The sequence below is a fragment of the Egretta garzetta genome, unplaced genomic scaffold, assembly GCF_000687185.1.
Source record: "Egretta garzetta isolate BGI_Z169 unplaced genomic scaffold, ASM68718v1 scaffold304, whole genome shotgun sequence".
Taxonomy (NCBI): domain Eukaryota; kingdom Metazoa; phylum Chordata; class Aves; order Pelecaniformes; family Ardeidae; genus Egretta; species Egretta garzetta.
The window spans coordinates 483,755-508,469 of NW_009259421.1; the positions used below are offsets into that span (position 1 = coordinate 483,755).

Genomic DNA, 24,715 nt, shown 5'->3' on the forward strand with positions numbered 1-24,715 from the left:
TTTTTTGTTCCTAATGCATGATAACTGAACGAGTGTTCCGGTTTGGAATGTCTTAATTTTGTCCAGGTAAATCTGGATTTCTTACTCATTTAACACAGTTATAGTAGCCTCTGTGAAGTATTGAGCATTGGATGGCTCGGTAAGTCTATTCAATAGTAACATATGCCAGGAAATGTGTTAAATGTTGTAATTTGCTAATGGTTATCCATATAAAAGATTGTTAGAGAATTGATTTCTGATAGTCTTGCAGCTAGAGGTAATCTGATTCCCTAAAAAGATTTATTAGTCACTTTCTTGTGAACAAATAGAGCTGTAGTGAGAAAACCGACACTTTAAAACCTTGCTGTTTACTAGGCTTAATATTTCAGTGCAAGGTGATTCATGAGATTTGGTTTGCTTTCTAACAAGTATTTTTGTCAAAAACCCCAAAGCCCTAACTCTTCCCCGTGTAGAGCAAGCCAATCTTGATGCGTGCTGCAGCTTCCCATCTGGCCCCCGTTGCAGTGTTAATTCTGTCCTCACAAGCTTAATTGAACAAAATATTCTGGAAGTTTTATAGCCCTACTCTGTTCCCTATAAAACAGATTTTTATTGTGAATGTACTGGAACTTTCTGCAAAGAACGGTCTTGAAAACTTTTTTTTTTTCCCCAATGCAAATCCTTGGAATTCCAGGACACAGACATAATGCAAAATCAAAATGCTTTGCTGTATGGAATTCATGCTACCCCAGCTGTGAGGTTATCCAGGCTTCAGTTTGAGTAGGGAAGACTTCAACCATAAGCTGCTCGAAGATTTAATTTTTTTTTTTAAATATTTTTTTCTTTGCCATAGCTTTAACAAATGTGGCTTAGCACTTTGGAAGACAATTTTAGTACTTGACAAAAGTTTACCATTTAGTGTCTTAAATTTAGGTTTGTTTTAAAACTTGGCAGTAGGCTGTCATGTAAGTCCAGTAGCTACTGTTCATTAGCATGTTAAACTCCTCTTCCCTCACTCTGGACCTTGCTGTCACTTAATGGGGGTTGCTTTACCTATTAGCATTCTGTCTTAAGGGAAATAATGTTACTGTGAGATTCCCTTTGCTGTAAGACTTGCCGATGAAGCCTTCACCGGTTTGCACCTGAAGCTAGAAGCAAAAAAAGTTGGTGTGATAGGTGAGAAGTACTGTACTTTAAACCACAGTATTGCTCCTTCTTTGTCTTGCCCATAGTTAGACTGGTTTTGGCATGTGGTACAAAAGTATTCAGATGCTCGGGGATCCTTTCGGGAAGGAAGTTCCCTTCCATCGCTTCTTTCAGGCCTAGCACTTGTAAGTACACCTGTCCATTCCCGTTGCCGGTTCAGGTCAGCTTTATCCTGATGTGAAAACTGCACAGGCTTCTTTTAGTAACTTAATTATTTTCTCTTACTGGAAAGACTTGGCTCTTTTTGTGACTTGAAATGGAAGTTTTCAGGCCCCGGAACACAGAGGGGGCAGTTTTTAAGGAAATATTTTACTCATGACTTTCTGGTGAAATGTTGCATTGTATAGACTAGTAGTGCATGTCCACTAAATATAACCTGGGGGGGGTGGGGGAGCAGTGATTATAAATGCTTTAAAATTTTGGGGGTAACTTCTAGATTAGTTGCAGCATACCTTCCCAGTGTGATAGCTAAGGTAATGTCCAGTCCCTTAAGCAAGAGAGGTGTTCGTGAAGCTGAGCAGTCTGTCTAGAAGCTGTGTGTCACTTTGTCCCCAGTTCTTTAAAATACGTGGGAAAATGTGAAGCTTTTATTTTCATGTTGTAGTGAATTTCCTGAATATTTATGTTCTTTAAATATTATATATATATATAATGTAGTTGTTTGATTAAATCATTGATTGCACTGTGACTCCTTAGTGCTATAAACTATTTTATTTTCCAAATTACTTTACTCTTCTGTCTTTTTAAAGCCATGTTATTTTTTAAATATGTAATGTAATGTGTTAGGTGCGGGTAAGCCTAATAGCTCTAGTATCCAACTAAAGTCACACCAAAATTCTCAAATTGACAATAAAAGCAAAAATGTTATCAACAACCTATTGGAAATTCCAGTGCTGCTTCTTCTTGTACTTCATGAAGGAAACCCTTTGGACAGTTTTTGTTTGCTGGTGCATGCTGCCATGCTTGTGGTTGTCCAGAGGGAAGGGTGAGCAGACGCAGCTGACCTCTGCTGGGCTGATGCGAGTGAAGACTGGCCTGCTGTTACAGTCCATCGAAACTACTGAGCCCCTCTGAGTGTTACGTGCCTTGAATGAGAAATACAGAGGCACAGAGAAGAGAGCAGCTCTTGCAGGGACCTGTCATAGGTCAGATCCTGTAGCCTGAGAAATGGAATGAAGGATTTTCACGGCACTCAGGTTAAAACCAGCAACTTTGGTTGCATTTAATTGTATGTTGAGCAGCTTCAACAGGAAATAGTGTCGGATAACTGTAATGAATCACTTGGGCTGAGGTACATTACTAAAAAAAGTTAAATTTTGTTCTTTTCCTTGGTTTTATCTCTACAGTCATTACAACTTTTAACCAGAAATATGCACCTTGAGTTAAGAGGGAACGCATGTCTACAGTCAAGAGTAGGGTTTCTTGAGATGTACTGAACTTAACCTCTCTCTGGTTGTAGAAGGAGGTCCCTTTCTGCCAGTACTCCTGCTGCTCGCTGTGCTGATGTGGATTTTCAGGGCTGCCTTTGAACACCTTTAACTCCCTTAAAGCTTCCCTCAGTCACAGCTAAACAGACCCTCCCCCCTGCCTTGAGCTCATGGGCAGCTACTCTCTGCTGTATGCAGTGGGTAGGTGGACATGTCCCTCAGCTAAAAAGCTTTAGAGGTGCCACTGTACTACCCATACTGATAATGAGATTATACCCTAAAACTTAATTTTCCATCCTCTAGTGTTTGTCCTCCAGCATGCTGGTCAGCTGATAACCTAATGCTGATCTCAGTACCCTAATGGTTCCAGCAGTTTAATCCATTCTGATTTTCTGTTCAGCACAAACCACCTGCAGTAACACCTTGGTTGCATGTTGAAGTGCTGTCATTAGTAGTAGTGGCACATAGTCCCTAGCCAAGTACTACACTAAGTATCAGCTCGGGTCTGGTGGTACAACAGCGGCCAGTTCTAAGAATTTAAAGAGAATGAGCAGTAACCCTGCTGCCAACACCTGCATTACCCTAACTTATTTGCTACTATATTTAATACTGTAATAGTCAACATTGCTGATCAAAACTGCTGGGGGTCATGCTGTTGTGCAGAGCACCCTGCCCTGCTGTTGGTGACCTGTTTTGAGACACAGGTAAGCAGAGTGCTATGTTCCCCAAACCATGTTTCCATACCATACAGCATGAGGACTATTACAGTATTCTTGGTTGCATGTTGAAGTGCTGTCATTAGTAGTAGTGGCACATAGTCCCTAGCCAAGTACTACACTAAGTATCAGCTCGGGTCTGGTGGTACAACAGCGGCCAGTTCTAAGAATTTAAAGAGAATGAGCAGTAACCCTGCTGCCAACACCTGCATTACCCTAACTTATTTGCTACTATATTTAATACTGTAATAGTCAACATTGCTGATCAAAACTGCTGGGGGTCATGCTGTTGTGCAGTGCACCCTGCCCTGCTGTGCTGTTGGTGACCTGTTTTGAGACACAGGTAAGCAGAGTGCTATGTTCCCCAAACCATGTTTCCATACAGCATGAGGACGATGTACTAGTCGTACCTTCTAATGGAATCAAGACAAAACAAGGAGAAGCCCCCAAACAAAAGCCTCGAACCAACACTAGTGTTCTGTTAACTAATTACTGCAGGACTGACCCTTCCTGATGAACAACTGAGCCAACTATTGAACAGAAAGAATTCTCACAGGCCTGAGTTACAAACACCCCTTTCTGGTGGTCACATACAAGCAAAACACCTTGTCCCAGATTATAATGACTTCTGCTCATTTGACAGCAGGAAAAAAAAAAAAAATTGCATGGACAAGCCCGAACTTCACTTTCTCTGCCCCTCCTTGTGCACAGCTGCAATCACCAAGGAATAGTTGACTTGACTTGACTTGTAAAATATGCACGATACCTCCTGTTCATCACCAAGGAATAGTTGCCTTGACTTGTAAAATATGCACGATACCTCCTGTTCCTTAGGAGGAGCTATAAAAGTAATCAAAAATATTTCCCACAACAGGCTTCAGTTAGTTACAATAAAGTAGGCTAAAAAGAAAGTTTTAACTGGAACACTGTCTTTTGCTCCAGTTAACTGACTTTATGACTGATTCTATCCCACTTACTTACGTTAACACTGAACAGTGTTATCTGCAAGCAAAGCCTTCCTACAGTTTCTCCACTTAAAAAAAAAAAAAAAAAAACAAACCAAAAAACCCCTTAATTCAAAACAACCAGGGATCACAAACTTTTCTTTCTCCCTGCATTTATCTTTCCAATTTGATCCCAACTTACCCTTGGAAAAGGAAGAGCAAGCACTAAATTTCTGAAGGAAACTTAGCACATCAGCAGTTACACAGCAACAAACTATCTATTATGCCTTTAGTAGTGTCTTTCTTTTTTTTTTTTTTTAAATTAGGACAGAATGAAAATAACTCATTACCAAAGCAGTCCTGAATTTAAGATGGTATAAGAGGCAGTAACTTAATTCTGGCCTGACAGGAGCTTAGGAGGCTTTGCATAATCAGGAGCGCATCAGTCACGTTACTCTTGGTTGGCACTCCAATGAGAGAAGCGATACCCTTGCCGTGACGTTTGAGATGGACAAGTAAGAATAGCCCCTCATATTCGGCTCTTAGGTAAAGCTAACACTGGGGGTCAGGCTAAACACCAAACCTGTGAAAAACTAGAACAATTACTTCAATTGTGATAGTTGTTCCCGATTCAAGTGAAATACAGGGAGGTATCTGAACAAAGTTTGGGGGAAAGAAAGGACAAAGTCAAGCTTATTTGGCTGAAATGCTGCCATGTATTTAAGGAAAACCAGAACCGACTACCAACAAACAGCATCTTTGCTCGTTCAGAAGAGATCTGTTTAACAGCTAAGATTGTGTCATTGACAAAGTCATAGCAAAACTTTACCTAGAACTTCAACTTGTGGTGCCTTGTCACTGTACCTTTTTGCAGTACGCAACCAAATGTAATCTGAACAAGTAACTACCTAGGGTGACTAACACAACTCACTAAAGTTTGGTTATAAACTGAAGTTTCAGTAACAGTCTGGAACCATTCCTTTCCATTCTCACTTGTGTTAGGGTCCTTGCTTGCAGGCAGAACTATGAAACCAGAATTGACTGCCAAATTACATGTGGAATCTGGAGTTGGAAGTGCACCATCAGGACCTCCTGGCTTGCTTAAACTCAGATCACATTTTATCCTGTGTTACCATCTTAACATGACATCCCTCTGAATTGCAGTCAGTCAGGCTTTAGGAATGATTTGTTTTAGGAATATTCTGTTTCATATTAACCTCACGTTCAGAAATGCGTAAGACTTTTGGCCCCATCCACCCTTCTGGATTCTGTGCTAGCAATAAGGCTTTAACAAAGATGCGGGAGCAGTCACAATGCCTCAGTGTGAAAGTGGATGTGAGCATTAAATCAAGTAACTGTCTCAGAGACCTTCTCCCAGTAACAGTATCTTGACCACACATGCTGCGATCAGGGGTGAGTTCTGCTAAATAATTCTAAACCATCTCTTCAAATTAAAATAGCAGGCAACTCAAATTTTCAAAATCCAGTTTGGTAGGAAGTGCTGGCTTACTTGAACAGGGTGTGCTTGCAAGTCTGTAATATCCTGATCTATGAACAAAAGGATTTGCATTAGTCAGCTGCACAGTGAGTAGGGTAGGCTTCTGTGAACATGGTGGCAGCAACTCCAGATTTGTCTTCCAGAAACTCTGCATCTTCTGCCTTGCCGTCTGCAGGAGCTTGAAGCTGCTCTCCTGCCTGGAGATCTTCAGCCAGATGGACAGGGCCTTCCGCCTGCCCCCCCGTGTAAGTGGGAGTGCTGTACTTCATAAGAATAGTCTTAAACTGCGCCAAGGGCGCGTTCGTGCGAACTCCCATGGGATCAAAGTGGGTTCTGCTTACTCTGTATCCAGCTTCAGAGAGATAGTTTAAGAACTTATTTAACCTGAAAAAAACCCCACATTTAAAAAGGAGTTAATGCTACTAAGTAAGCCTGATTCAATAGAAGTTATGTATCAGTTGTCACATAATGTAGGATGGGAACTTAACCGAAAACCTTACTTTGGCATGTTCATTCCTTTAATACTGTGTCTGTGGATATTGTAGTAAAATGCAGGGTGCTCAGCACTGTTCTCAGATTTTTGTCGCTTGGCTGCATTTCGAATCACTTCTTCACTTTTTCTTTTTCCTGGACCACAAAAAAATGCCCGTGAAACTAGTGAATATTCAGTAAGACCACAAAAAATGCCAGTGAAGCCAAAGACAGTACATAAAAAAGAAAAGTGACATAGCAACTACAGCTTTGTCTATTTTTATAAGCTAGTATTTTGCACAGTTAAAATCCAACCTGAATTTAATTAACATGCCATTTTCAGTAATAAAAAGTAAAGTCAAGAAGGCTTCATGGAGTATTTAGCATTCTGCTTTTACCAGTGAATACGATTCTGGATGAAGGTAAAGTAAAAATCAGCATTCAGTGGGAAAATAAATCCTGAGTACCAGTATTGTTAAATATAAAAAACCGTGAACACTATGTTGCCTTAGCCATCACTTAAACTATAGTTTGAAACTGCTAGAGCTACACCAAAATTGACTACTTACCATGTACCAAGTAGGATTCTGCAGAAGTATTTGGTGTTTTAATATATACGCCACACTCTTCTAGAATACAATGAAAAGTCAAAATTAATTCTACTGTAAAATGGCAAAATGTCTTGGTTACACAGAAAGAAAGAATACCACGTTCTGGCCTAAAGAAGGAAGTGCAGTAAGAAGCATACATATGAGTAGCTTTTACTTACTAACTCAGTAACTACAAGTTAGAGGGAATATTCAAAATACGATTTCATTTAGTGGTAGAACAGCATTCCTGTATAGAAAGCCATTTCTTTTGGCACACTGATTTGCAATCCCTGCAGAGCACAACAGCTGGAGTCCTCTCTTCCTAACAGCACATGGTCTCAGCTTGGGACTGGGATACACCAAAGGAATAGCAGACACTTAGTATTTCCACCTCCTTCAGGGAATATGCTGGATTTCATGGAGGTCAACCTGCCTGTGTTATGTTTATTTGGTTTAGGACCTGTCATACTGATTAATGATGTCTAAATCCAGCGCTCTGCCTCTGACAGACCCTACTCTTTTCTACAGCACCAAAGACCAGCTGCCAAGTCCCACGCTGCATTCAAAGCAACATTTTCTTGACCTTTTTATGTATACACTGCTGCTAGTAGTAAGTTATCAAAGTTACCTCTCTAAATTGCCACAAAGCCAGTCCTTTTTGTCAACAATCTGCCATTTTTCTTACCTTGTTTGTTCTCATCATAGGGACTATGGGTAGAAAAATGTTTTGAAGTTGTGCACTCAGCTTCGCAAACTAATGTCTTCAAAAGTGGCTGAACTTCATCCAAACCATACTGGACAGCCTCAAACAGCATTCTTCTGAGGAATCCAGTGTTAAAGAGGGCTCCTGACCTATGGAATACAAGACAAGTGAAAAGTTATTTGCTTTCATTAAGAAGTCTTAAGTTGCTCTAAAAATCTCTCACCCAGATTGGTCAGCAATTATATATGACACCAAAGTGCTGCATCAGCCTGTGTTCATAACAGCCATATCAAATCGCCATTTCCAATGGACAGTAATATTGCTCTCGTGTTAAAAATCAAGATCTCAACAATGGTTAATTTTATTTCCACCACTGACTTGCCCTGCTTCATTGAGAAAGTAATTTAACCCCCAGAAGAAAGGTCCTGTCAATTGTCAACCATTTCTAATACTGCTTTGAAATGGTTAAAAGACTTAACAAAAGGATTTATACTTGTTTCTCACAAGAGAAAATGCTAAGTATTAATTGTCAAGCAGGGTATTATTTCTACTGTCAGCACATGTAAGGATTTACTAAATAAATTCTCTGCAAGTATCATGTACTAAACTGTTACTTACTTAACATTCAGCAACTAGAGGAACAGCATAGGATAGAATAGGATAGGTTGCAAAAGACCTTTAAGATCAACACACAGCCAGATTCTCCTGTGCAGGACATATTACATAACTTGCACTGAATGTGAAATTTAAAGCAAATTTCTTACTATTTATTAACCGGTTTGAATTCTACAAACAAAAGCAAAAACTGAATACCCTACTAAATTCAAAAATCAATTAAATGCTTCCTGGATTCCTCCTGATTGCTATACCACCTTTTGTAGTGCTAAATATCCAGCAGACTTGCATTTTTATTATATGACTGAATAGCTGGCTTCCAGAGGTCCTTCCAACCTAAATCATTCTCTGATTCTGTATTGCGTTCTGTACTTACCAGAGAGGACCAAGAACTACTGCTGTCTTCCCAGGCATGCTGCCGTGACAATCACAAGGCAGCTGCTGATAAGGGTTTTCTACAACAGAAAAAAACAGGATTTAAGTTGTTTTGAAATAGTCAGCAATGCCTGCTTTACTGGAGACAAATGACAGATCTGAAGTAGCAGCTTACTTCAGTGGAGGTATTTGGAAGGGCAAGCAACAGCAGAAGTGTGACACTGTTCTCGCTTCTGCCAAGCGCTGCTTATGAGAATTTAGCAATTGATGACTTGATCCTTAATCATTATTAAAACACTGAAGGAAAAAAAAACCCAACCCTAAAAAAACACATAATTCCTATGTTTCTTGGCAGGCTTCAAGTAACAAGGAAACTGTTAGCCTTCCTACACTTACATAAGTAGCTGCCCAGGTTAACAGTAAATAACACAAAAAAATTTTAGACATCAGCCAATTACATCTACAAAATATTTCCCACCTACAAGTTTTCTAAGCTGTAAGTCAGCTCACTTGCAAGTAGGGCATTAAGTAAACAATTAATTTACTAATTAAGGTCTCTAGTGCAACACTGTACTTATCAGTTATTCATTTCTGTTCTTAAAACTTCATCTAAGTTTTTTTAAACAAGCTCATTGCATATTCCCACACCTGACTTTGAGCAGAGCACTCAAAGACACTGTCAGTTAGTCATTAGATATCCAAGAACCTGTAACTTTTAAACAAGATTTTTCCTTCTATATTTGTGCACAGTACCATCTGGCTAGTAGCTCCCTCCTGGCTTAATTTTTGTCTCCTACCTCTACTAACTCACATATAGAGGCAGCCCACAAACAGTTGGTTTTTAACCCAGAGGCTGCCTTAATTTACCACCAAGTGTTAGATCAATTACAGGAATGTTGCATAGCTTTCCTACCACACCTGCTGAGATACCGCCATCAGGCTTTTACAGATACTGCCCAAGGCCAGGCAGAATACACCCTCATCTGAGGGGGTAAGTGATACTGTTAAGTCCACGACATTTTAAGGTAACTGAAATGGACAGTAGAAAAGCAATCTGACACCGAAATCTATCAAGCTGCCCCTGTGTGGAGGAACCAAATGGTAGCAAAGATTCTGCTGCTCTTCATGCCCTTCAGTGACAGGATAGATCCATGGGCATATCAGGCACCCTTGCAGCTCCAGCTAGGTGGAGTATGTCCTGTCTAGAAACAAATCCAGTACATTTACAGCAAAATCCATGCAGACAACTAATCTAACCCACTACTGTAAAGCATAGTACCTTCTCTACCTCATATAATACACTCATTGTTACGTTAAAGGGAAGTACTTTACGAAAGGGATGTAAATATAAACGAGGCCTAAAAAAGCATAAAAAGAAGCTACAGGAATCAGACCTTCCAGAAAGTATAAAGGAAAATCCATTTACCTTCTACCATATTACTCTCTTTCTGGAAAATTCTCTCTTCACACCACTGGCAATGGATGAGGTATCTTACTTTCTTTGCTGCATCATCTGCAGGAGATGGTCCCCTTAAAACTCTGACCACTACTAGAACAAAATGTTCCAGAGCTACTGCGAGTAAAACTTCAATGCCTTTGTTACAGCGAGCTGCAGCTCTATGAGGGAAAAACAAACACAAAACCACATTGTGCTGAAATCAGCAGACTAAGATTGCCACAGACACCTGAACCTGCTGAAAGATTCTTGAGCTCATCCACTTTCTGGAAAGAGATACTAAAGATCTGAGACAGGGATCAGGAGAAAGTTTTGTTTCTTAAGTGCCTAGTTTTGTCTACTTCCTGTAAGGCCAAGCTAATCTTGGTTTACTACTTTTTATCACATCTAGAAATATCGGTCTGACATCTGCATCACCTTTCTATCCAAATACCTACCTATTGCCAGGATATTGTAACACAAAATATAAACAAAGTAAATGAAAATCCAAAAAAGCAGAAATGTAGAGGGGACACACATGGTAGTAAATCATCCAATGTTAATGAAATAGGGACTGTGGGAAGGCAAGTGAGCAGTTCCCGAATAGGTAAGCACTGAGAAAGAAGAAGAAATCTTTAGGGGAGTTGGAGCATGTAGCCCAGAACACACTTCAAACTTTTCTTGAGAAGCATATATGTATCTAAGAATGTTCTGCAGGGAACAACTTCACATATGCAGGGAGATGGAGAAGTAAAATCTAAACATAGTCAGGTCAGTATTTTTGCTCTGACACACTGAAGACCTCTGTGCACTTTATTTTATCCCCCTGTCTTTCCTGAGCAGTTGTCCCATCCTCTTGCCTGTATCTTTTTTTCCTCCAATTAGGGACCAGGTTTTACATCTTCATTTATTTAACAGATTGAATTTATTCAGAATATCTATATGCAAATGACTAATTTCACAAGTTAGTAATTACATACATCTTTTTAACCTCAAGCACGGGGATCTGAAGTGAACGTGTTTCCACTGAAGCAAGTCTAACTGTAATGCTTAGCCACAAGCTATTGAAGCAGCTTAATTAATATTTACAAAGTCCTATGCAGCACTAAAAATAACAAAATAGACAGAGGAATAAAAGAGCTTGCAAACAGGCAAGCCTGGGTACTACTGTTTCTATTACTGTCCCTCCCCACCACCAAAAAAAGCTCCCTACCATCCCAAACCCCTACCCTACTTAATGCATTTTCACCTTACCCAGTCTTTTAGTTTAAAATTTACATTATCCTATATCAGCACACATAAAATATGAAGCATTAGTTTTGTACCCAGAAGCCGGGCTTTTAGAATTAAGGAATTCTGGAAACTGCACATGTACAACCTACAGCAACAGTCTTTTGTATTGCTAATACTTTTCTAATAAGTTTCTACCAGAGTTTGAGCACATTTATTTTAGCAGTACCTTGTCACAGCAGCAATTACTATTCTGGCTCCCAGCTCCTTGTAGTACTCTGTTCTGACAATGTTACATCCATAATGACGCAGGGCAACGTGTTGAGCCTTTGCATACAGAGAACTGATGTCTGTGGACGTCAGTGACACAATTCCAAGATTTCTCACATTTCTAAAGGCAGAATCCAGATAATTCACAGAAGTTCCAAAGGGGTCCAAATGGCTGAAAAGATAGGAAATCCCACTTAAGTATCTGTAGATGCTCAAGGGTTTAGCTTTAATCTCAGGAAGACACTATTTTATAAGCTTCACCTGTGGTCATATTTAAAAAAAAATGAGAAAGCAGGACTAAAATTTACAGCAAGGCTCTCATGAATTACTCTGGAATACTTAAATGTGAAATTGCAAGAGCCAGGGCAGCGCTCTGCTGGAAAAAAACCAAACCAAACCAAAAACCAAACCCCACATCACCACAAAACCAGCAAATTGGGGTTTTTTTTTTTTGGTTGGTTGGTTTTTTGTATCCTGACTAACTCAAGTTACAAGAATATTGGCCTGATGCTTACCTCCAACCTTAAAAGAAAGGGAAACTTCTAAAAATGAAAATGTCTTCAAATGTATGCATTCCAGTATATGAACTAAATATTTAGACTAATTTTCAGCCTGAATACATGCTGCTTAATTAGCTTAGATCTGGATGTTAACCAATACAAAAAAAAAAAAAAGATCCAATCTCTTAGAGTCTGTATAGGTTTTGAATGTATGCATCTATAAACCCAACTTGGGAGAATTAGCCTACTTTAATTAAAAATTAATATACTGCAAAATGGATTAAAACAAAAGATGCATTGAAGTCCTACACAACAATATGCAAAGGTATGAATTTTCAACTAATTAAAAGTTTTAAGAAAAAACAAAGAAACAGATTAATCATTTCTCTTTATCAAACAGACAAGCAAGTTATACCAAAAATAGTTTGGCTTAAAATTTTCATGTACGTTTATAGTCCATTCTGGATGTCAGAAGGGCTTATTATTTTTCCAGCAATTTCTAAAACATTTAAGATTAAAATTCTGTTCCCACACCATTTCTGGGACAATAAGAGTTACATTTAAAATACCAAGTAATTTGACTGTTGGTTGCTTCTTTCATTCCAACTTCCCTAAGTTATCATACACTGGGAGATGGGGTGGGGCATGTCATTATCAAACCAGAAAATTATTAACAGAAATATTCAACACTTACATAAAATCAAATGATCTCAAATGCATTATAACATTGGCATCCATTTTTGTCACCTCAATGGTGTCAGTATTTTGTTCTCCATCTCCCATAGCTTCATCATTGTCTTCTTCCTTAGTGTTCAGTTTCACCTTCATTTTGTTTAAATGGCAGTTTTCCTGAATCATTGTCACAGAATTTTCATTACAATCATTAATCGTAACTTTCACAGAACTTCTGAGATGCTTTGCCCATTGTAATCCCATTATCAGAATAAAGAATTGGTTTCTGGGTTGCTGAACTCGCCAAGAAAAAAATTCATCCTTTAAAATGCCTGTAAGACAGAAGTGTGTGTGATGCAAATTTCGTCATGTTCCTGCAAAAATGTGTTGCTGACCTTCTGCCTCAGCACTGAGTGACAACAGGGTATGCAAAAGGACAGTCTATTTGTCACTTGCTTATATTAGAATTGGGGCTATAGACTGAAAGACCTGTGATTTTTGCAGCAAGCTGGACCCACAATCTGCAAGAAAGCCCCTTGTCTCTTGTAACACTCCAGGGTAGCAGACAGACTCCTGTGACAGACCACAGTAAAACACAAACATGAGAATAGGTACTGTGAAGATTTTAAGCTGCCTCCAAATGTTTATTGCTGAGTTTTACAGTGAAGCCCTTGATTACATTGTAGATGTGCAGGACAGGATGCACTTGTGAAGTCTGGCCTAGTTCAGAATGGTGATAAATTCATTATCAGGAATTTTTATGCAAAATGCTGAACAGTTACTGCTGTTCTCAATTATGGCCCTAAGTTTACAGTAGCTGGCTGATGAGGCAGCAATCCAGATCTCTTCAGATTTTTGTTCCAGATGGTTAATAGACACTGATATAACTACTTTACATTTAGCTCATGTTCAGAATTTTTGTAGTCAATTAAGAGATGATTCTGATAAAGAAGCTTGGATTCATCAACCATTTTTAAACAGCAGGTTGATTTTACAACCAAATTCCACAGAGTCATAAGAGATCTGTGACCCTGGACGCAGGTTTAGGAAGATGCCATTTCATGGACATTAAGGCAAACAATTTTAAGGAGACCACTAAGCTTTGATGTAATTTTATTTGTAGCCTTTTTAAAAGGCCTAATACCAGGCTCTTCAAGGCTGGGTTTTTTTTGTATGGAAGCTAATTGCTGCCTGCCTAAGGAAGAAAATTATTGTGTACCTCAGATTATTTTTGAATATACGGTGTCAGTTACTACTGATTTCTGCAGCTTCATACTATTGGTTATTAGCCAAGAGATTAAAGAAATTGACCTTACCAGTGGCACCAAAAGCATCCAAACATTCTATCGGTTTACGTTCCTCAGCTAGAACAGCTAGTGCGCAGAATATCAATTGCCTTGAAAATAAAAAAGAACGGTCATAGTAAGTAAATTGAGAAAATCCTTTTCCTTCCTTTTCCTTAAGTTATTTCCCTTGAACATAATACGAGAACATTTAAGCTAAACTGTACCTTTTACACAGAAGAATTGTAAATCAAAAACCTCAACTACCCTTAAAAGTTTAATTGTACAGCAGGATATTCATAAGGTGAGATCCTGAATCAACTTACTAGTTACTCTAACACTGGAAAAAGCAGCTAGCATTCAAAAGCAAATAGTGTTTTTCTTACTTTCTCAGCACAATCTGATACTACCCTACTAATGGCTCTGTGTTTAAAAAGATGCCAGAAATTACTAGAGCAATGAAATTCCACTGTGTTGACTGAACAGGCCTTGTTCTTTTAGACATGGCCATAACCTTAGTTCCAACAGCCTTCTTCAGAGGCATTTCTTAGCTTAGACATATCTGAGGTAACTTTAAACCTGGAAGCCTAAATATTAACAGCACTGAGAACATGAGGGGGTCAGCACGGGCTGAAGCCCAGTCCCATGTATTGGTGTCAATGCTTGCACCTTTCAGTTGTGGTATAGACACCATTTATGACTCTTAAAAAAGACAGTGTTTCTTCCTTCATCTTTTTAAATGCAAATAATGAGAAGACACTTGAGAGAATCTGAGTCTCAAGACAAAAAGGCCTAGAAGATGACAACTGTAAATTATAGGTATGCTGCTGTTCAGTTAGAGGAGAGAGAGCAGTGACTATCCATAGTATCCTTTGGAGATTCACAGAAAAACATCTTAAGTGTATACAATGAAGTTTTCAAGGGTTCTCCTTTCAAATCCTGTTCTTCTCCATAAACTACTCATTACAGAAAAATACTTAATTGCTTCAGAAATTACAATAGGTCCCATATAGCGTTCTTAGGTTTAAATAGTATTTGTCAGGAAGAGTTTTCTGATGGTAAACTATTTCTCCTTCCTTCTGAACAAAAGCTTTGCAGGGTTTGCTTTTCAAAACACATGATTATGTTTCACTACAAACTCACCACCCCTCTGGCACATCCTCCCACTCTTTGTTCTCTTACCTGTTGAGTTTCATTTTAGGATTAAAATAGGAATCTGTTTTATGGGGTGTGGAGTGGTTGGGAAGAACCTGCACATCTGTGGCTGACTCTTTCAGCACTTCATAAGAAGACTTGGGAGCAGGAACTGAAAGAAAGTAATTGTGGGGGAAAGAAAGAGCTAGTGAGAATTGAAATTAACATCTGCACATATGATAAAGTAAATTGAAAATTTGGTCCCATATAGCAAGAAGTCTGCATTATGCAGTAATCCAAATGGCACACATAGATCAGTAAACCAGAATGTGGGGAGAATAAAGCAGGCAACAATTTATTTTCTAGTCCCAAGAGCGGCAGATAAGGATCAAGCCCAACTACAATTTTCTTCCTATAAAACCCCAGATTTGTTTCTCAGTTGGGCTCCTATGTATCCAACTCAAATTTAAGAAAGCAAGCTACTGAGCCTGAGGCATAGCACATTTGTTTTGCATGTTCAAACATAATACATTGCTAATTAATTAACACCCTATTAAGATAGCCCTGAATATATATCAATAAATTATAAAAATCCCTCAAAACCCTTGATCTAATATCTGTAAGTTATCAAACAGCTTCATGAAATGCACATAGACAGCACAAGCACAGGGACAGTTTCAGCACTTAAGCTTTGTATAAAATAGTCTGTGGCAAAACAAGCTTTCTGATTTGACAGCTGTAAACACATGCTGTCATTCCTCTGTGCAATTTATCCCCAGTCTAACAGTAACAAAATTTACCCAGGAACAACCAGGAAAAATTCGTAAGCTATCAGCTAGATAACTTTCAGTGCTCAGCCTGCCTATCTCTTAGTGCTTTCCAATACAGAGATCGCATATCTGTGCTCCACATTCATAGCCCCGCAGCGTTGCTGGAGCACCTCCAATACCTGACCTCTGAATGTCTTCTCTCCCCATTAGAAAAAATAACCACATGCATTTTGTTAAAAAAAAAAAAGACAAATTGGCCATTCTTTACTAACAGCTCTGAAGGGAACCACACAGAGAGTAATATATTTCACAACACAAAGGCTACTTAAAAGTATGAAATATTTACTATTATCACTTCTTAGTCATGCAAACTGATCCCCAGACACGAAACTACTACTCCTAAACTGCATATTGGCAACAGGAAGAAGTGTGACCCTCAGAGCTCCCAGTCTCATCTTTATTATATTATATTTAGATAAAATCCATACATCTAACAGAGACAAAGAGAAAAAAAACCAGACCAATTTTCGACAGTAAGTGTGGGCTGTAGCAAAAAAGCCTTAACTTTTACACACCAGCTAATCGATAATGTGCTTTTTACTCATCAGCTGTAGAGAACAACTTTCAAAAATAAAGGTTTGGCATTCCAGTTATTTAAAATGCTGCCAGTCTAGCTTATACAAGTTTTGAAACAGAAGTCTAATTACGGAGAAAGTCAAACAGGATTGTCATTTACCAAAGAACTACAGACAGCTCTGTCATGACTCTCCAGGACTGAAAAAAAAAAAAAAGTCATCCTGTTTTATGAATCCATGCTGATGCAGTTTGGATAAAAAGCAAAGGGTTTTTATATTGCAGAGATTTACTCAAGACTGATTTACAAACACACACAGGTGAGTACATAGGCAATAAATTCTCTATAGAGATTTTGTTCATGGATTCCATGTCCTCCATTCTTTTGGAGAGACAGAAGCCTACATTTACAACATTAAACTAACTGTGAATGAAATATTATTTATCATAAAGAACAGAGTAGGTGGTCAATGCAGAGACTAAATCACATCACTGCTACACCTTTGAGGTAAAAAAAAGTTCTGAAATATTAAGGGCAGATTTCTCATACATAAAGCTAAATCTGTTTTGGAATTCTCATGTCTCTCACCCATATAGTTATTCCATGTGCTAGATAGTATAAAAAGATTGAGTGTTTTATAGAAGTAAGAACCTACCTGTAACAAACCTTGATTCAGTTTCTCCTTTATTCACATGACGATTAATATGACCGATCATGTCAGTTCTTCGCATAATAGTTGCTGAACAGATGATACAATGGTAATGGGCTCCCATCTTTGAAAATGTCTGTAAAAAATAATATGTATAGTTTCAGAATACATAAAAATGGTTTAAGTAGAACTATACCTGAACACAGGCATATGAAGAAGTCATCTGTCTGTTACCTCTAGCGCATACAAAACATTTTGAATCTACAGCCACAGAGACTGTAAGTAATCATACGTGCAGAGCCAGCGCAGCACAGCACAGCTATCCTGCCACAGCACCACAACTGACTCAACTCTGCCAATACTCCATATACTCAGCACACAGGGGAGGAACTGAGAAACATCCACCGCCTGGCCTAAAGAACCCTTCATCTCTTCAACACAAAGCTGCTGTTTACTCCAAACTGTGACAGTGTTTTACATGATCTAGGCACTTACCCACCAAAATAAGAGAGCTCTGCAACTAGATTTAGCTACCCATATCAGATACTTATATTCCAGACTGGTAAGCTTTTGGTATCCCACGCTGGATAGCAAGACATATTTTGAGACTCGGTAGATTGCAGAAGTTCCCCTAAATCACCCACTTCCCCCACTTTGTAGGTTAACAAGTATTTCTGCAATTCAGCATTTTTACCTGGTCTCCAGTGAGGTTTGGTTTTACTGGATGACAAGGTAAGTGGCAGATGCACATTCTGTACCCTGGAAAACAAATTCTTGTCACATCACAATACGATAAGTAAACAGAATGCATATGTCCTTACCACAAACTCTGATTCAAAATGTTCTTTATTTTTAAGGCATGGTCTCATTTAAGATTCCCAAATATTGCTACAAGACAGCAACAAGAGAACATTACCAATTATATGGTAAACTCACCTTCCGCACCAAGAAATGTATCAGCTAATTATAAATTTTTAAAATATGAAAAAATTACATACAGACAATTCGTTTTAATAAGTCTGTGGGCATCCTACAAAGCTATAGAGAGTCTTCAGGCTATCTGGTATATAACTTTCAAAAGTACTTGCGAGTATTTTACAAAAGTACTGTTACCTGGCTAAAAGACTTGTATGAATAATCCTATAAAACGTATGTTCCATGGTTTAAAGAAGAAAAAAACCAAAACCAAAACAACAAAAGACATCTGCTAGTGCATGCAAAACCAGAACTCCAGTCAGATCATTTTTAACTTTAATCTAGTCCATCTTCTGATTAGTATTTTATTTCCTGCAGACTCACACACCTAGTTCCTTAGAAACAAACTGCTCACTTTCTTTTCCTTCTTAAACTTCCTGTGGGGATTTTAATGCATCTTACAAGCAGATCACAGAGTTTGTTAAAAACCAGATAAGGCTACTAAACACGGATACTAAATAAATACTTTTAAGTATTTTATCTGAAATGATGGAATCTTTTATGATGAGCCAAAAATGACAATGTCTGTGTGTCTGATTATTAACATTCTAACCAAAACTTTTACTAAAGTAATTTTCATTATATACCTATTTCAAATTTTATAGTAATTTTCATGATGTGCCAAAAGCAATCGGTTTTTTTTTAAATGAGAAAATGCACAACTGTAACTGTGTTTACATGTGGAAGAATATAGAGCTATTTTACATTTACATTTTACATCCTAGGTCAAAATTCTTTATGTCAAAATATGGTTCTAGTTCAGAGCTGGTAACAAAATGCTTAAGTCAAGAGGAATTTAAAAAGATGAAATACAGAACGATGTCCTACATGTCCACAATTTCTTCTAGTACTAACTATTCAAATATGCTTGCCATTACCTTCAAATTCAACAGAAACTTTCCAGTGCAAATTCTGAAGGTGACGATGGAGTTTATGACTATAGCAAGCCTTGAATTTCTCCTCAGGACACAACGGACAAGGCTTCTTTTCATCTGAAAACACAAATAAAAAAGCATGAGAAGTGTACAAAATGCAGTTACCACTGATGTTAACAGAGATGCATATTCAGGACAAAAAAGGACGAAGGTACTTATCAATGGGAGTTAAAGATGACTTCCCCAGGGTATATTCTATTTTGGGCATACACAAACTTCAAATTTATGGATTGCCTCTTTCTAGTCCATAGAACATAGACAAGAACCACTATTACCTTAAAGATCATTAATGGCTACAACCTTTAGTTTTTGTTTTCTAGTATTTTTTACTCCAGCAACATGAGACTAATGCAACTTCTGAAGAGTACTGCACAATAACAGAATTTTGTAGATGAAGCCTAGAGGTTAGAACAAGAATCTGTCTTTCCTCCTGAATTCTTTAGATAGAACAAGCACCTGGTATCTTTTTAAGCTGAAAAAGAAACAAAGTTACGTTACAATATTTTTTGTTCTTGGGAATCCTGCATAAGGGAGAAAAAAGCAAAGGCAAGATTATCTGATGTCAAAGGTGTTGAAGACTTTGAAGTACTAACCTAAATAAAAACTACCTGTTGGGAGACATATGTTGTGGAGCTGTACATAGGAATTATGTATCAGAGCATGCATACATCTGCTGCTGGGTCTTAAGACTGCTGAATGTCAAACAACTTCTCATGCAGAATTTAGCAGAAAAGCTTCTATGTGTTAGAATAGTAGAGGATGAATACTAAATCATGCCACACAACATGGGCATCTATAATAATCATTACTTATCTTAGGCTTGCACAACAGTAAAATTCCTTTTTTACGACTTTTTAACGAGCGGATTACTATGTCCACGCAGAGTCCCATGCCACTGAAGCCAACAGAGGCAGCCTACAGCTCACCAAATAAATCACCAGTGTTCTCTAGTGTTGATCAGCCTCTTTTATGAACTTATGATTTACTGAGTATCAAATACACAAGCCGATGGTAATAAATACAAGTCACTCCATTACCACATGTGGCAGAAGAACGCTACGTCAATGGCAGAAGAAAGAAAAAATTACTATTGAGAATAGGCAAGGGAATAATGAGTTTCTTACCTCTACCATGGATTTACACATAACCCAGCTCAACAACAGGTACAAGTACCAGACTTATGGGTTACTTACGACCTATCTCCTTATTAAAAAGGGAACAAACTCCCTATAGAAGTTTTTGGCATATTTGTTAGCAAAATCAAACAGACATGGAGGTAGGCTATTATTTCCATCAATGGCCACTCTGAAAGATGACTAAGGTGCAAGAACCGTATGATGCAGATCCTATGTGGACCCTGATGTGTTCCTTGATCTGTGAATAAAAACTAGTTTCAGTTGCAAGGGCTGCCACTACCAGTGCTAAATAAATACATGTAATCAGAGAAAAACCAAAAGTTGTAATAAAGCACTTTGCAGTCTTAAAGCAATCCTCCAACATACATCTGGATCAGAAATTAATACAGAGTGGGGAAAAAAAATATCCAAAACAGCATACATATTTATTTAAACCGATATTTAAACAGCGCAAAGACAACAATTAGTTTCCCTGTTATTGTGGCACTTGAAGTAAAATAAAAATTGGACTAAGCTGCTAATGTATAGCTACAGTCAACATTTTGCTGATCCATGCACACTGCCAACATTAGAAATGCTATAATGCAGAGGAAAAATATGGAAAGGAATCATTAAGGCCTTAAATTTACTGAAGTACGTACAACGTTTGATAAGCAAGGGAACAAATGATAAAGCTGTTTTTTATGAGACCCCTAGCCTTCAAGCATTACGAATTTATGTAGTGTGTTAAAAATAAAAAATAAGAGAAAATGTAAATGTAAATACCTGTACCATGAGGATCTGTGTTCTGGGATTCTGCCATGCTAAACTCACCTTCTTTCAGGTCAGCTAGTTTCTCTAGATCAGCAAGATGTCTTTGAATTGAAATATGTTTCTCTAAAAAGCAGAGATATTTAGAAATTAAACATTCTTAGTTAAAAAATTATTTTTAGTTTACTATTTTTCTACGCATCATTTGAAATCTAACACTATTAGAGAATAACTATAATACCAATTAGAATACTTGTTTGTATCCTTTAACTTCCATGGTAGAATGAATGACTGCAAAATTAATCCCTAGAATGGTTCTTTAATAAGATCCATGCATTTTCATGTATTTCTACTTGCTTTTTAAGGCTGACACATATCAAATTTCTCAAATTGGAAAGACCTTCATTTGAAAAAACAAGTTGAAAAGATCAAGTCACATTCTATTTACTCCTGATTTTACTGCTCAGCATCGTTACTGAATGCAAATCATGCACAAAGCAGTACAAAAACATCCTATGAACTGTCTGGCAAAACTGAAGTATCAGCTAGAAGTGGACCAATTCTAAGTAACGATTAATCACTGCATAGCCAGCCGTTTTTTTTTTTTTTCCCCTTAGGAGACTGTTTAATCTTTACCTCTTGATTTTTCAACTTATCAGTCAATGGGAACAGTGGACAATTTGCTAATAACAAGAGAATTAGTTTATCCAATAAATCAGCTTTATTGGTGTCAGCACACAGAACATCCCAGTTTACAGTAATACTTATTCTGTAGCGATTTTAAACCTTTACAATGTTTTTACAAGATTAGCCTTCAGGTTTTCCTATGTGAAATAAACATAGAAATGTATCAATGTGCTCAAGATACACAGGTGAGTTTTAAAGCTAAGGTTAAAAGCAGTTCCTAGCTTTTAACTTCTGCACTTAGATACAATAGATTTTCTCTGCTCTCTGTGGTGCTTTTAGCATCAGAGCCTGATGTAGACCATACCTCATCTAACCTCTTCTGTCACTGTATATGCATGAATTTCCACAGTGATTTTTAGCAAAGTTATTAAGGGGACAATGGCCTCTCATTTGAAAGAGATTTCCAATGTCCTAGGAAAATATTTATTTAGGTGCATGGGAAATAGTATCCATACCTATCAGATGTATGGAAAATGAGATTTCACACATTCCCTTTACCTTTCTTCCCCACCATTTCTACCTTTTCTTCTCCTTTCCTCAAGCACACAGCACAAATATTTTTAAGAGTTTATTAGCAAACCTCTTGGATATTCAGATGATACATCCAAAATGTTGCTATCGGATTCCCTTGTGGATTCTTCCTCCATTCCTTTTTCTTCAGTTTCCAATTCTGACCCGGTAACTTCCACATCCAAATTGTTGCTTTTTACTTTTCCGGAGACAACCACACCATCTTAACAAAATCAAACAAACAAACGAAAAAATGTAAGTGTTGTTGATATGACCGAATTATGCAAATATGTTCATTTGTTTCCAATAATTTGGTGCTTCTAACAGACAAAAATGACTACAAGTGTGAAGGAGAAAAAAAAAAATTATAAACAGTATGTTGGAGAATAAGAGCTTAATTATCGCTTATCCTTGGAAACCACTGTGAAATAATGCCATCCCGGACCGACGAGACTATTCGCCCATCTGTATCATCAGATGTTTTAAGTTAACAAAGTAATATTTACGTATTATCTTCTGGCAAAATGCAGTGCTAGCAAGACAAAGCAGGCAAGGAGGACGTCCAAATACACATAACAATATACTAGCTGCTAAGAAAGTTTGAAAAGGAAATTTAGAACTGTTTAGGACTAGTTGAACAATCAGAAAAAAGGAGGGGAGTAAGGAAGGAATTTGCTATCATCAGGGGCCATGATGATGGTTAAGTGCTGGTGCCATCAGCATTTGCACATGAATGACTTACCTGGGGTACCACACCTATGGGCCTACTGAAGAATTTCAAAAGGAATTAAGAGGCTGAGTGACTGAGCAATAAAATGACAAAAAATAGTCAAGTGGTGGACTTGGGGGAAAAAAAAAAAATTTTGATTTTAGATATGAATGGATGGACTTTTGAGCTGAACATCACCAGTCAGGACTACCACCTTGGAATTTTAAAATAATAGTTGTGATGAAAGGAAGAGGTACAAATCCTCAGAAGCAATGGGTGCCTCCCCCCACAAGCTGACATTAGGAAAGGATGCAGAAAGTTCTGCTCAGCCTGCATATTGAACGGTATTGCCCCTGATCCCCCAAGCTTCAAAGGGACACGGTAGAACTAGGAAAGTTTTGAAAAAAGGTGACAAGAAATAACAAAACTATGGCATCACTTCTTAGCTATTAAGAAGTAACAGGGCAGGCTATGACTTTTCAGCCTGGATATGACAGATGTCTATAAAATCATGAGATGCAGAGAGAGCACAGAAGTCAACCACTCATTGCCTATTCCAACACAAAAACTGGGTTGCAACAAATGGAGGTATCAGCTGGAAATTCAGAGCAGAATGTTCTCTGCACGACCTACTGTTAACGCTGCAGACCTCCCTGCCACAGGCTGCTGCAGATGCTACCAGCCTGCGAGTGCCAAAGTGAGAATTTTACGGAAGAGAAATCCACTATGGGATTTTAAACACAAAGACATGGCCTTTGGCTCAAGAAAATAGGGAGTAACAAACTGGTTTGTGTTCGAATCTATTTCTGGAGGATGCAGTAATATATGGTTGCTCTTTTCTGCTAGCCTTCCCTAGCCATCTACTCCTGGCCACTCCTGAAGACAGAATAAGGGCTGGAAGGTTCTTACAGCAGTTCTTACAATTCCCCCGGGTTTTTTTGTTTGTTTGCTTTTAAACATTGCAGTTGGATACAAATCTTTGCTATTATTAAAAAAAAAAAAAAAAAAAAAAAAACCACAACAGAGGGAAGAAATGGAAGGAATATCAGAAGACAGGGATAAGAGAAATTCTTTAGAAAGACAGCAGCACAGAGCAAAATTATTCTACCTACCTTATCAAGACCACCATTTCTACTCAGACAGCACTGCTGTACTTCTGACACATCTATTTTTAAGCTGACAACTCACCTGGAGACAGACTTGTATTTCATGCCTACTTCTCAATTAAAAAATTGCAGGGTGCCTGGTATTAGTTTCTACATACGTTACAAGTAGAAAAACAGAAAGAAAATGGAGTAAAAGGATTTTTTGGTAAGGAATCTGTAAGAAGAACAATGATTATGACTGCATGTGCTGTGAGAAAAACTGGTTAACACTGTTACAAAAATGCATAGTGAGAGCATAGCAGTGACCGAAGTCCACCAGAGTTGGACTGTCTGCATCTTCAGAGGAAGTGTATGGGTTAAAATGAAGAAGAGAGTATGCGTATATGTACATACAGTTTATATATACATCTACACGAAGAGGTGAACTTTCACACTAAATAATTCAGAAAAGCAAACTGTAAGATCACAGGATTTTTAAAATGCCAATCGGGAATCACTGATTATACATAAACATAATGCTTCAAAAAGCCTAAATTATACTTTTTTTTTTTTTTAAATTAAAAGAGCCAGTTCGCTTCAGCTGTAAGACTTCAGTGGCAAACAACTGGCACCAATGCCACATTTGGCGCGGCTGGAAAGCGGGCACAAGCAGTTTAAACACGTTTGGCATGAAACAGCGAGGAGACAAGGCGCGGGGCAGAGGCGCGTGGCACACGCCGCGTCCCCATCCCGCCTCCAGCAGGCCCCGGTTGGGAACGGGACCTCGTGCACCGCGGCTTGAAATAATAAAAGATTAACAACAGCAGCAAACTGAATTTCATTAGAGGGAGGAAAGGGCGACCCAAGTCCTGGTTTCGCTGTTCCAA

General features: G+C 38.2%; 1 protein-coding gene across 1 annotated transcript; it reads right to left on the minus strand.

Moving 5' to 3' along the window:
* Nucleotides 1-4,108: 4,108 nt before the first annotated feature.
* TRMT1L (tRNA methyltransferase 1 like) lies at nucleotides 4,109-24,692 on the minus strand. The gene is made up of 15 exons (XM_035892474.1): nucleotides 22,105-24,692; nucleotides 20,901-20,963; nucleotides 18,895-19,008; nucleotides 17,736-17,800; nucleotides 17,048-17,177; nucleotides 15,097-15,220; nucleotides 13,945-14,027; nucleotides 12,654-12,897; nucleotides 11,419-11,631; nucleotides 9,951-10,141; nucleotides 8,526-8,604; nucleotides 7,517-7,683; nucleotides 6,811-6,870; nucleotides 6,271-6,397; nucleotides 4,109-6,154 (listed from the first exon to the last, which is right to left on the minus strand). The coding sequence occupies exons 1-15, from the start codon at nucleotides 22,169-22,171 to the stop codon at nucleotides 5,842-5,844; spliced, it is 2,040 nt and encodes a 679-aa protein (XP_035748367.1). The 5' UTR covers nucleotides 22,172-24,692; the 3' UTR covers nucleotides 4,109-5,841.
* Between the last annotated feature and the right edge of the window lie 23 nt (nucleotides 24,693-24,715).

Bases quoted from the DNA above. Each gene is read 5' to 3' on its own strand.
- TRMT1L (XM_035892474.1), bottom strand. From the start codon at position 22,171: ATGGAGGAAGAATCCACAAGGGAATCCGATAGCAACATTTTGGATGTA. The intron at 19,009-20,900 runs GTGAGTTTAGCA...TTGTGTTTTCAG, and splicing joins ACTAGCTGACCTGAAAGAAG to ATGAAAAGAAGCCTTGTCCG. The intron at 6,155-6,270 runs GTAAGGTTTTCG...GGTTTTTTTCAG, and splicing joins AAAGGAATGAACATGCCAAA to GTTAAATAAGTTCTTAAACT.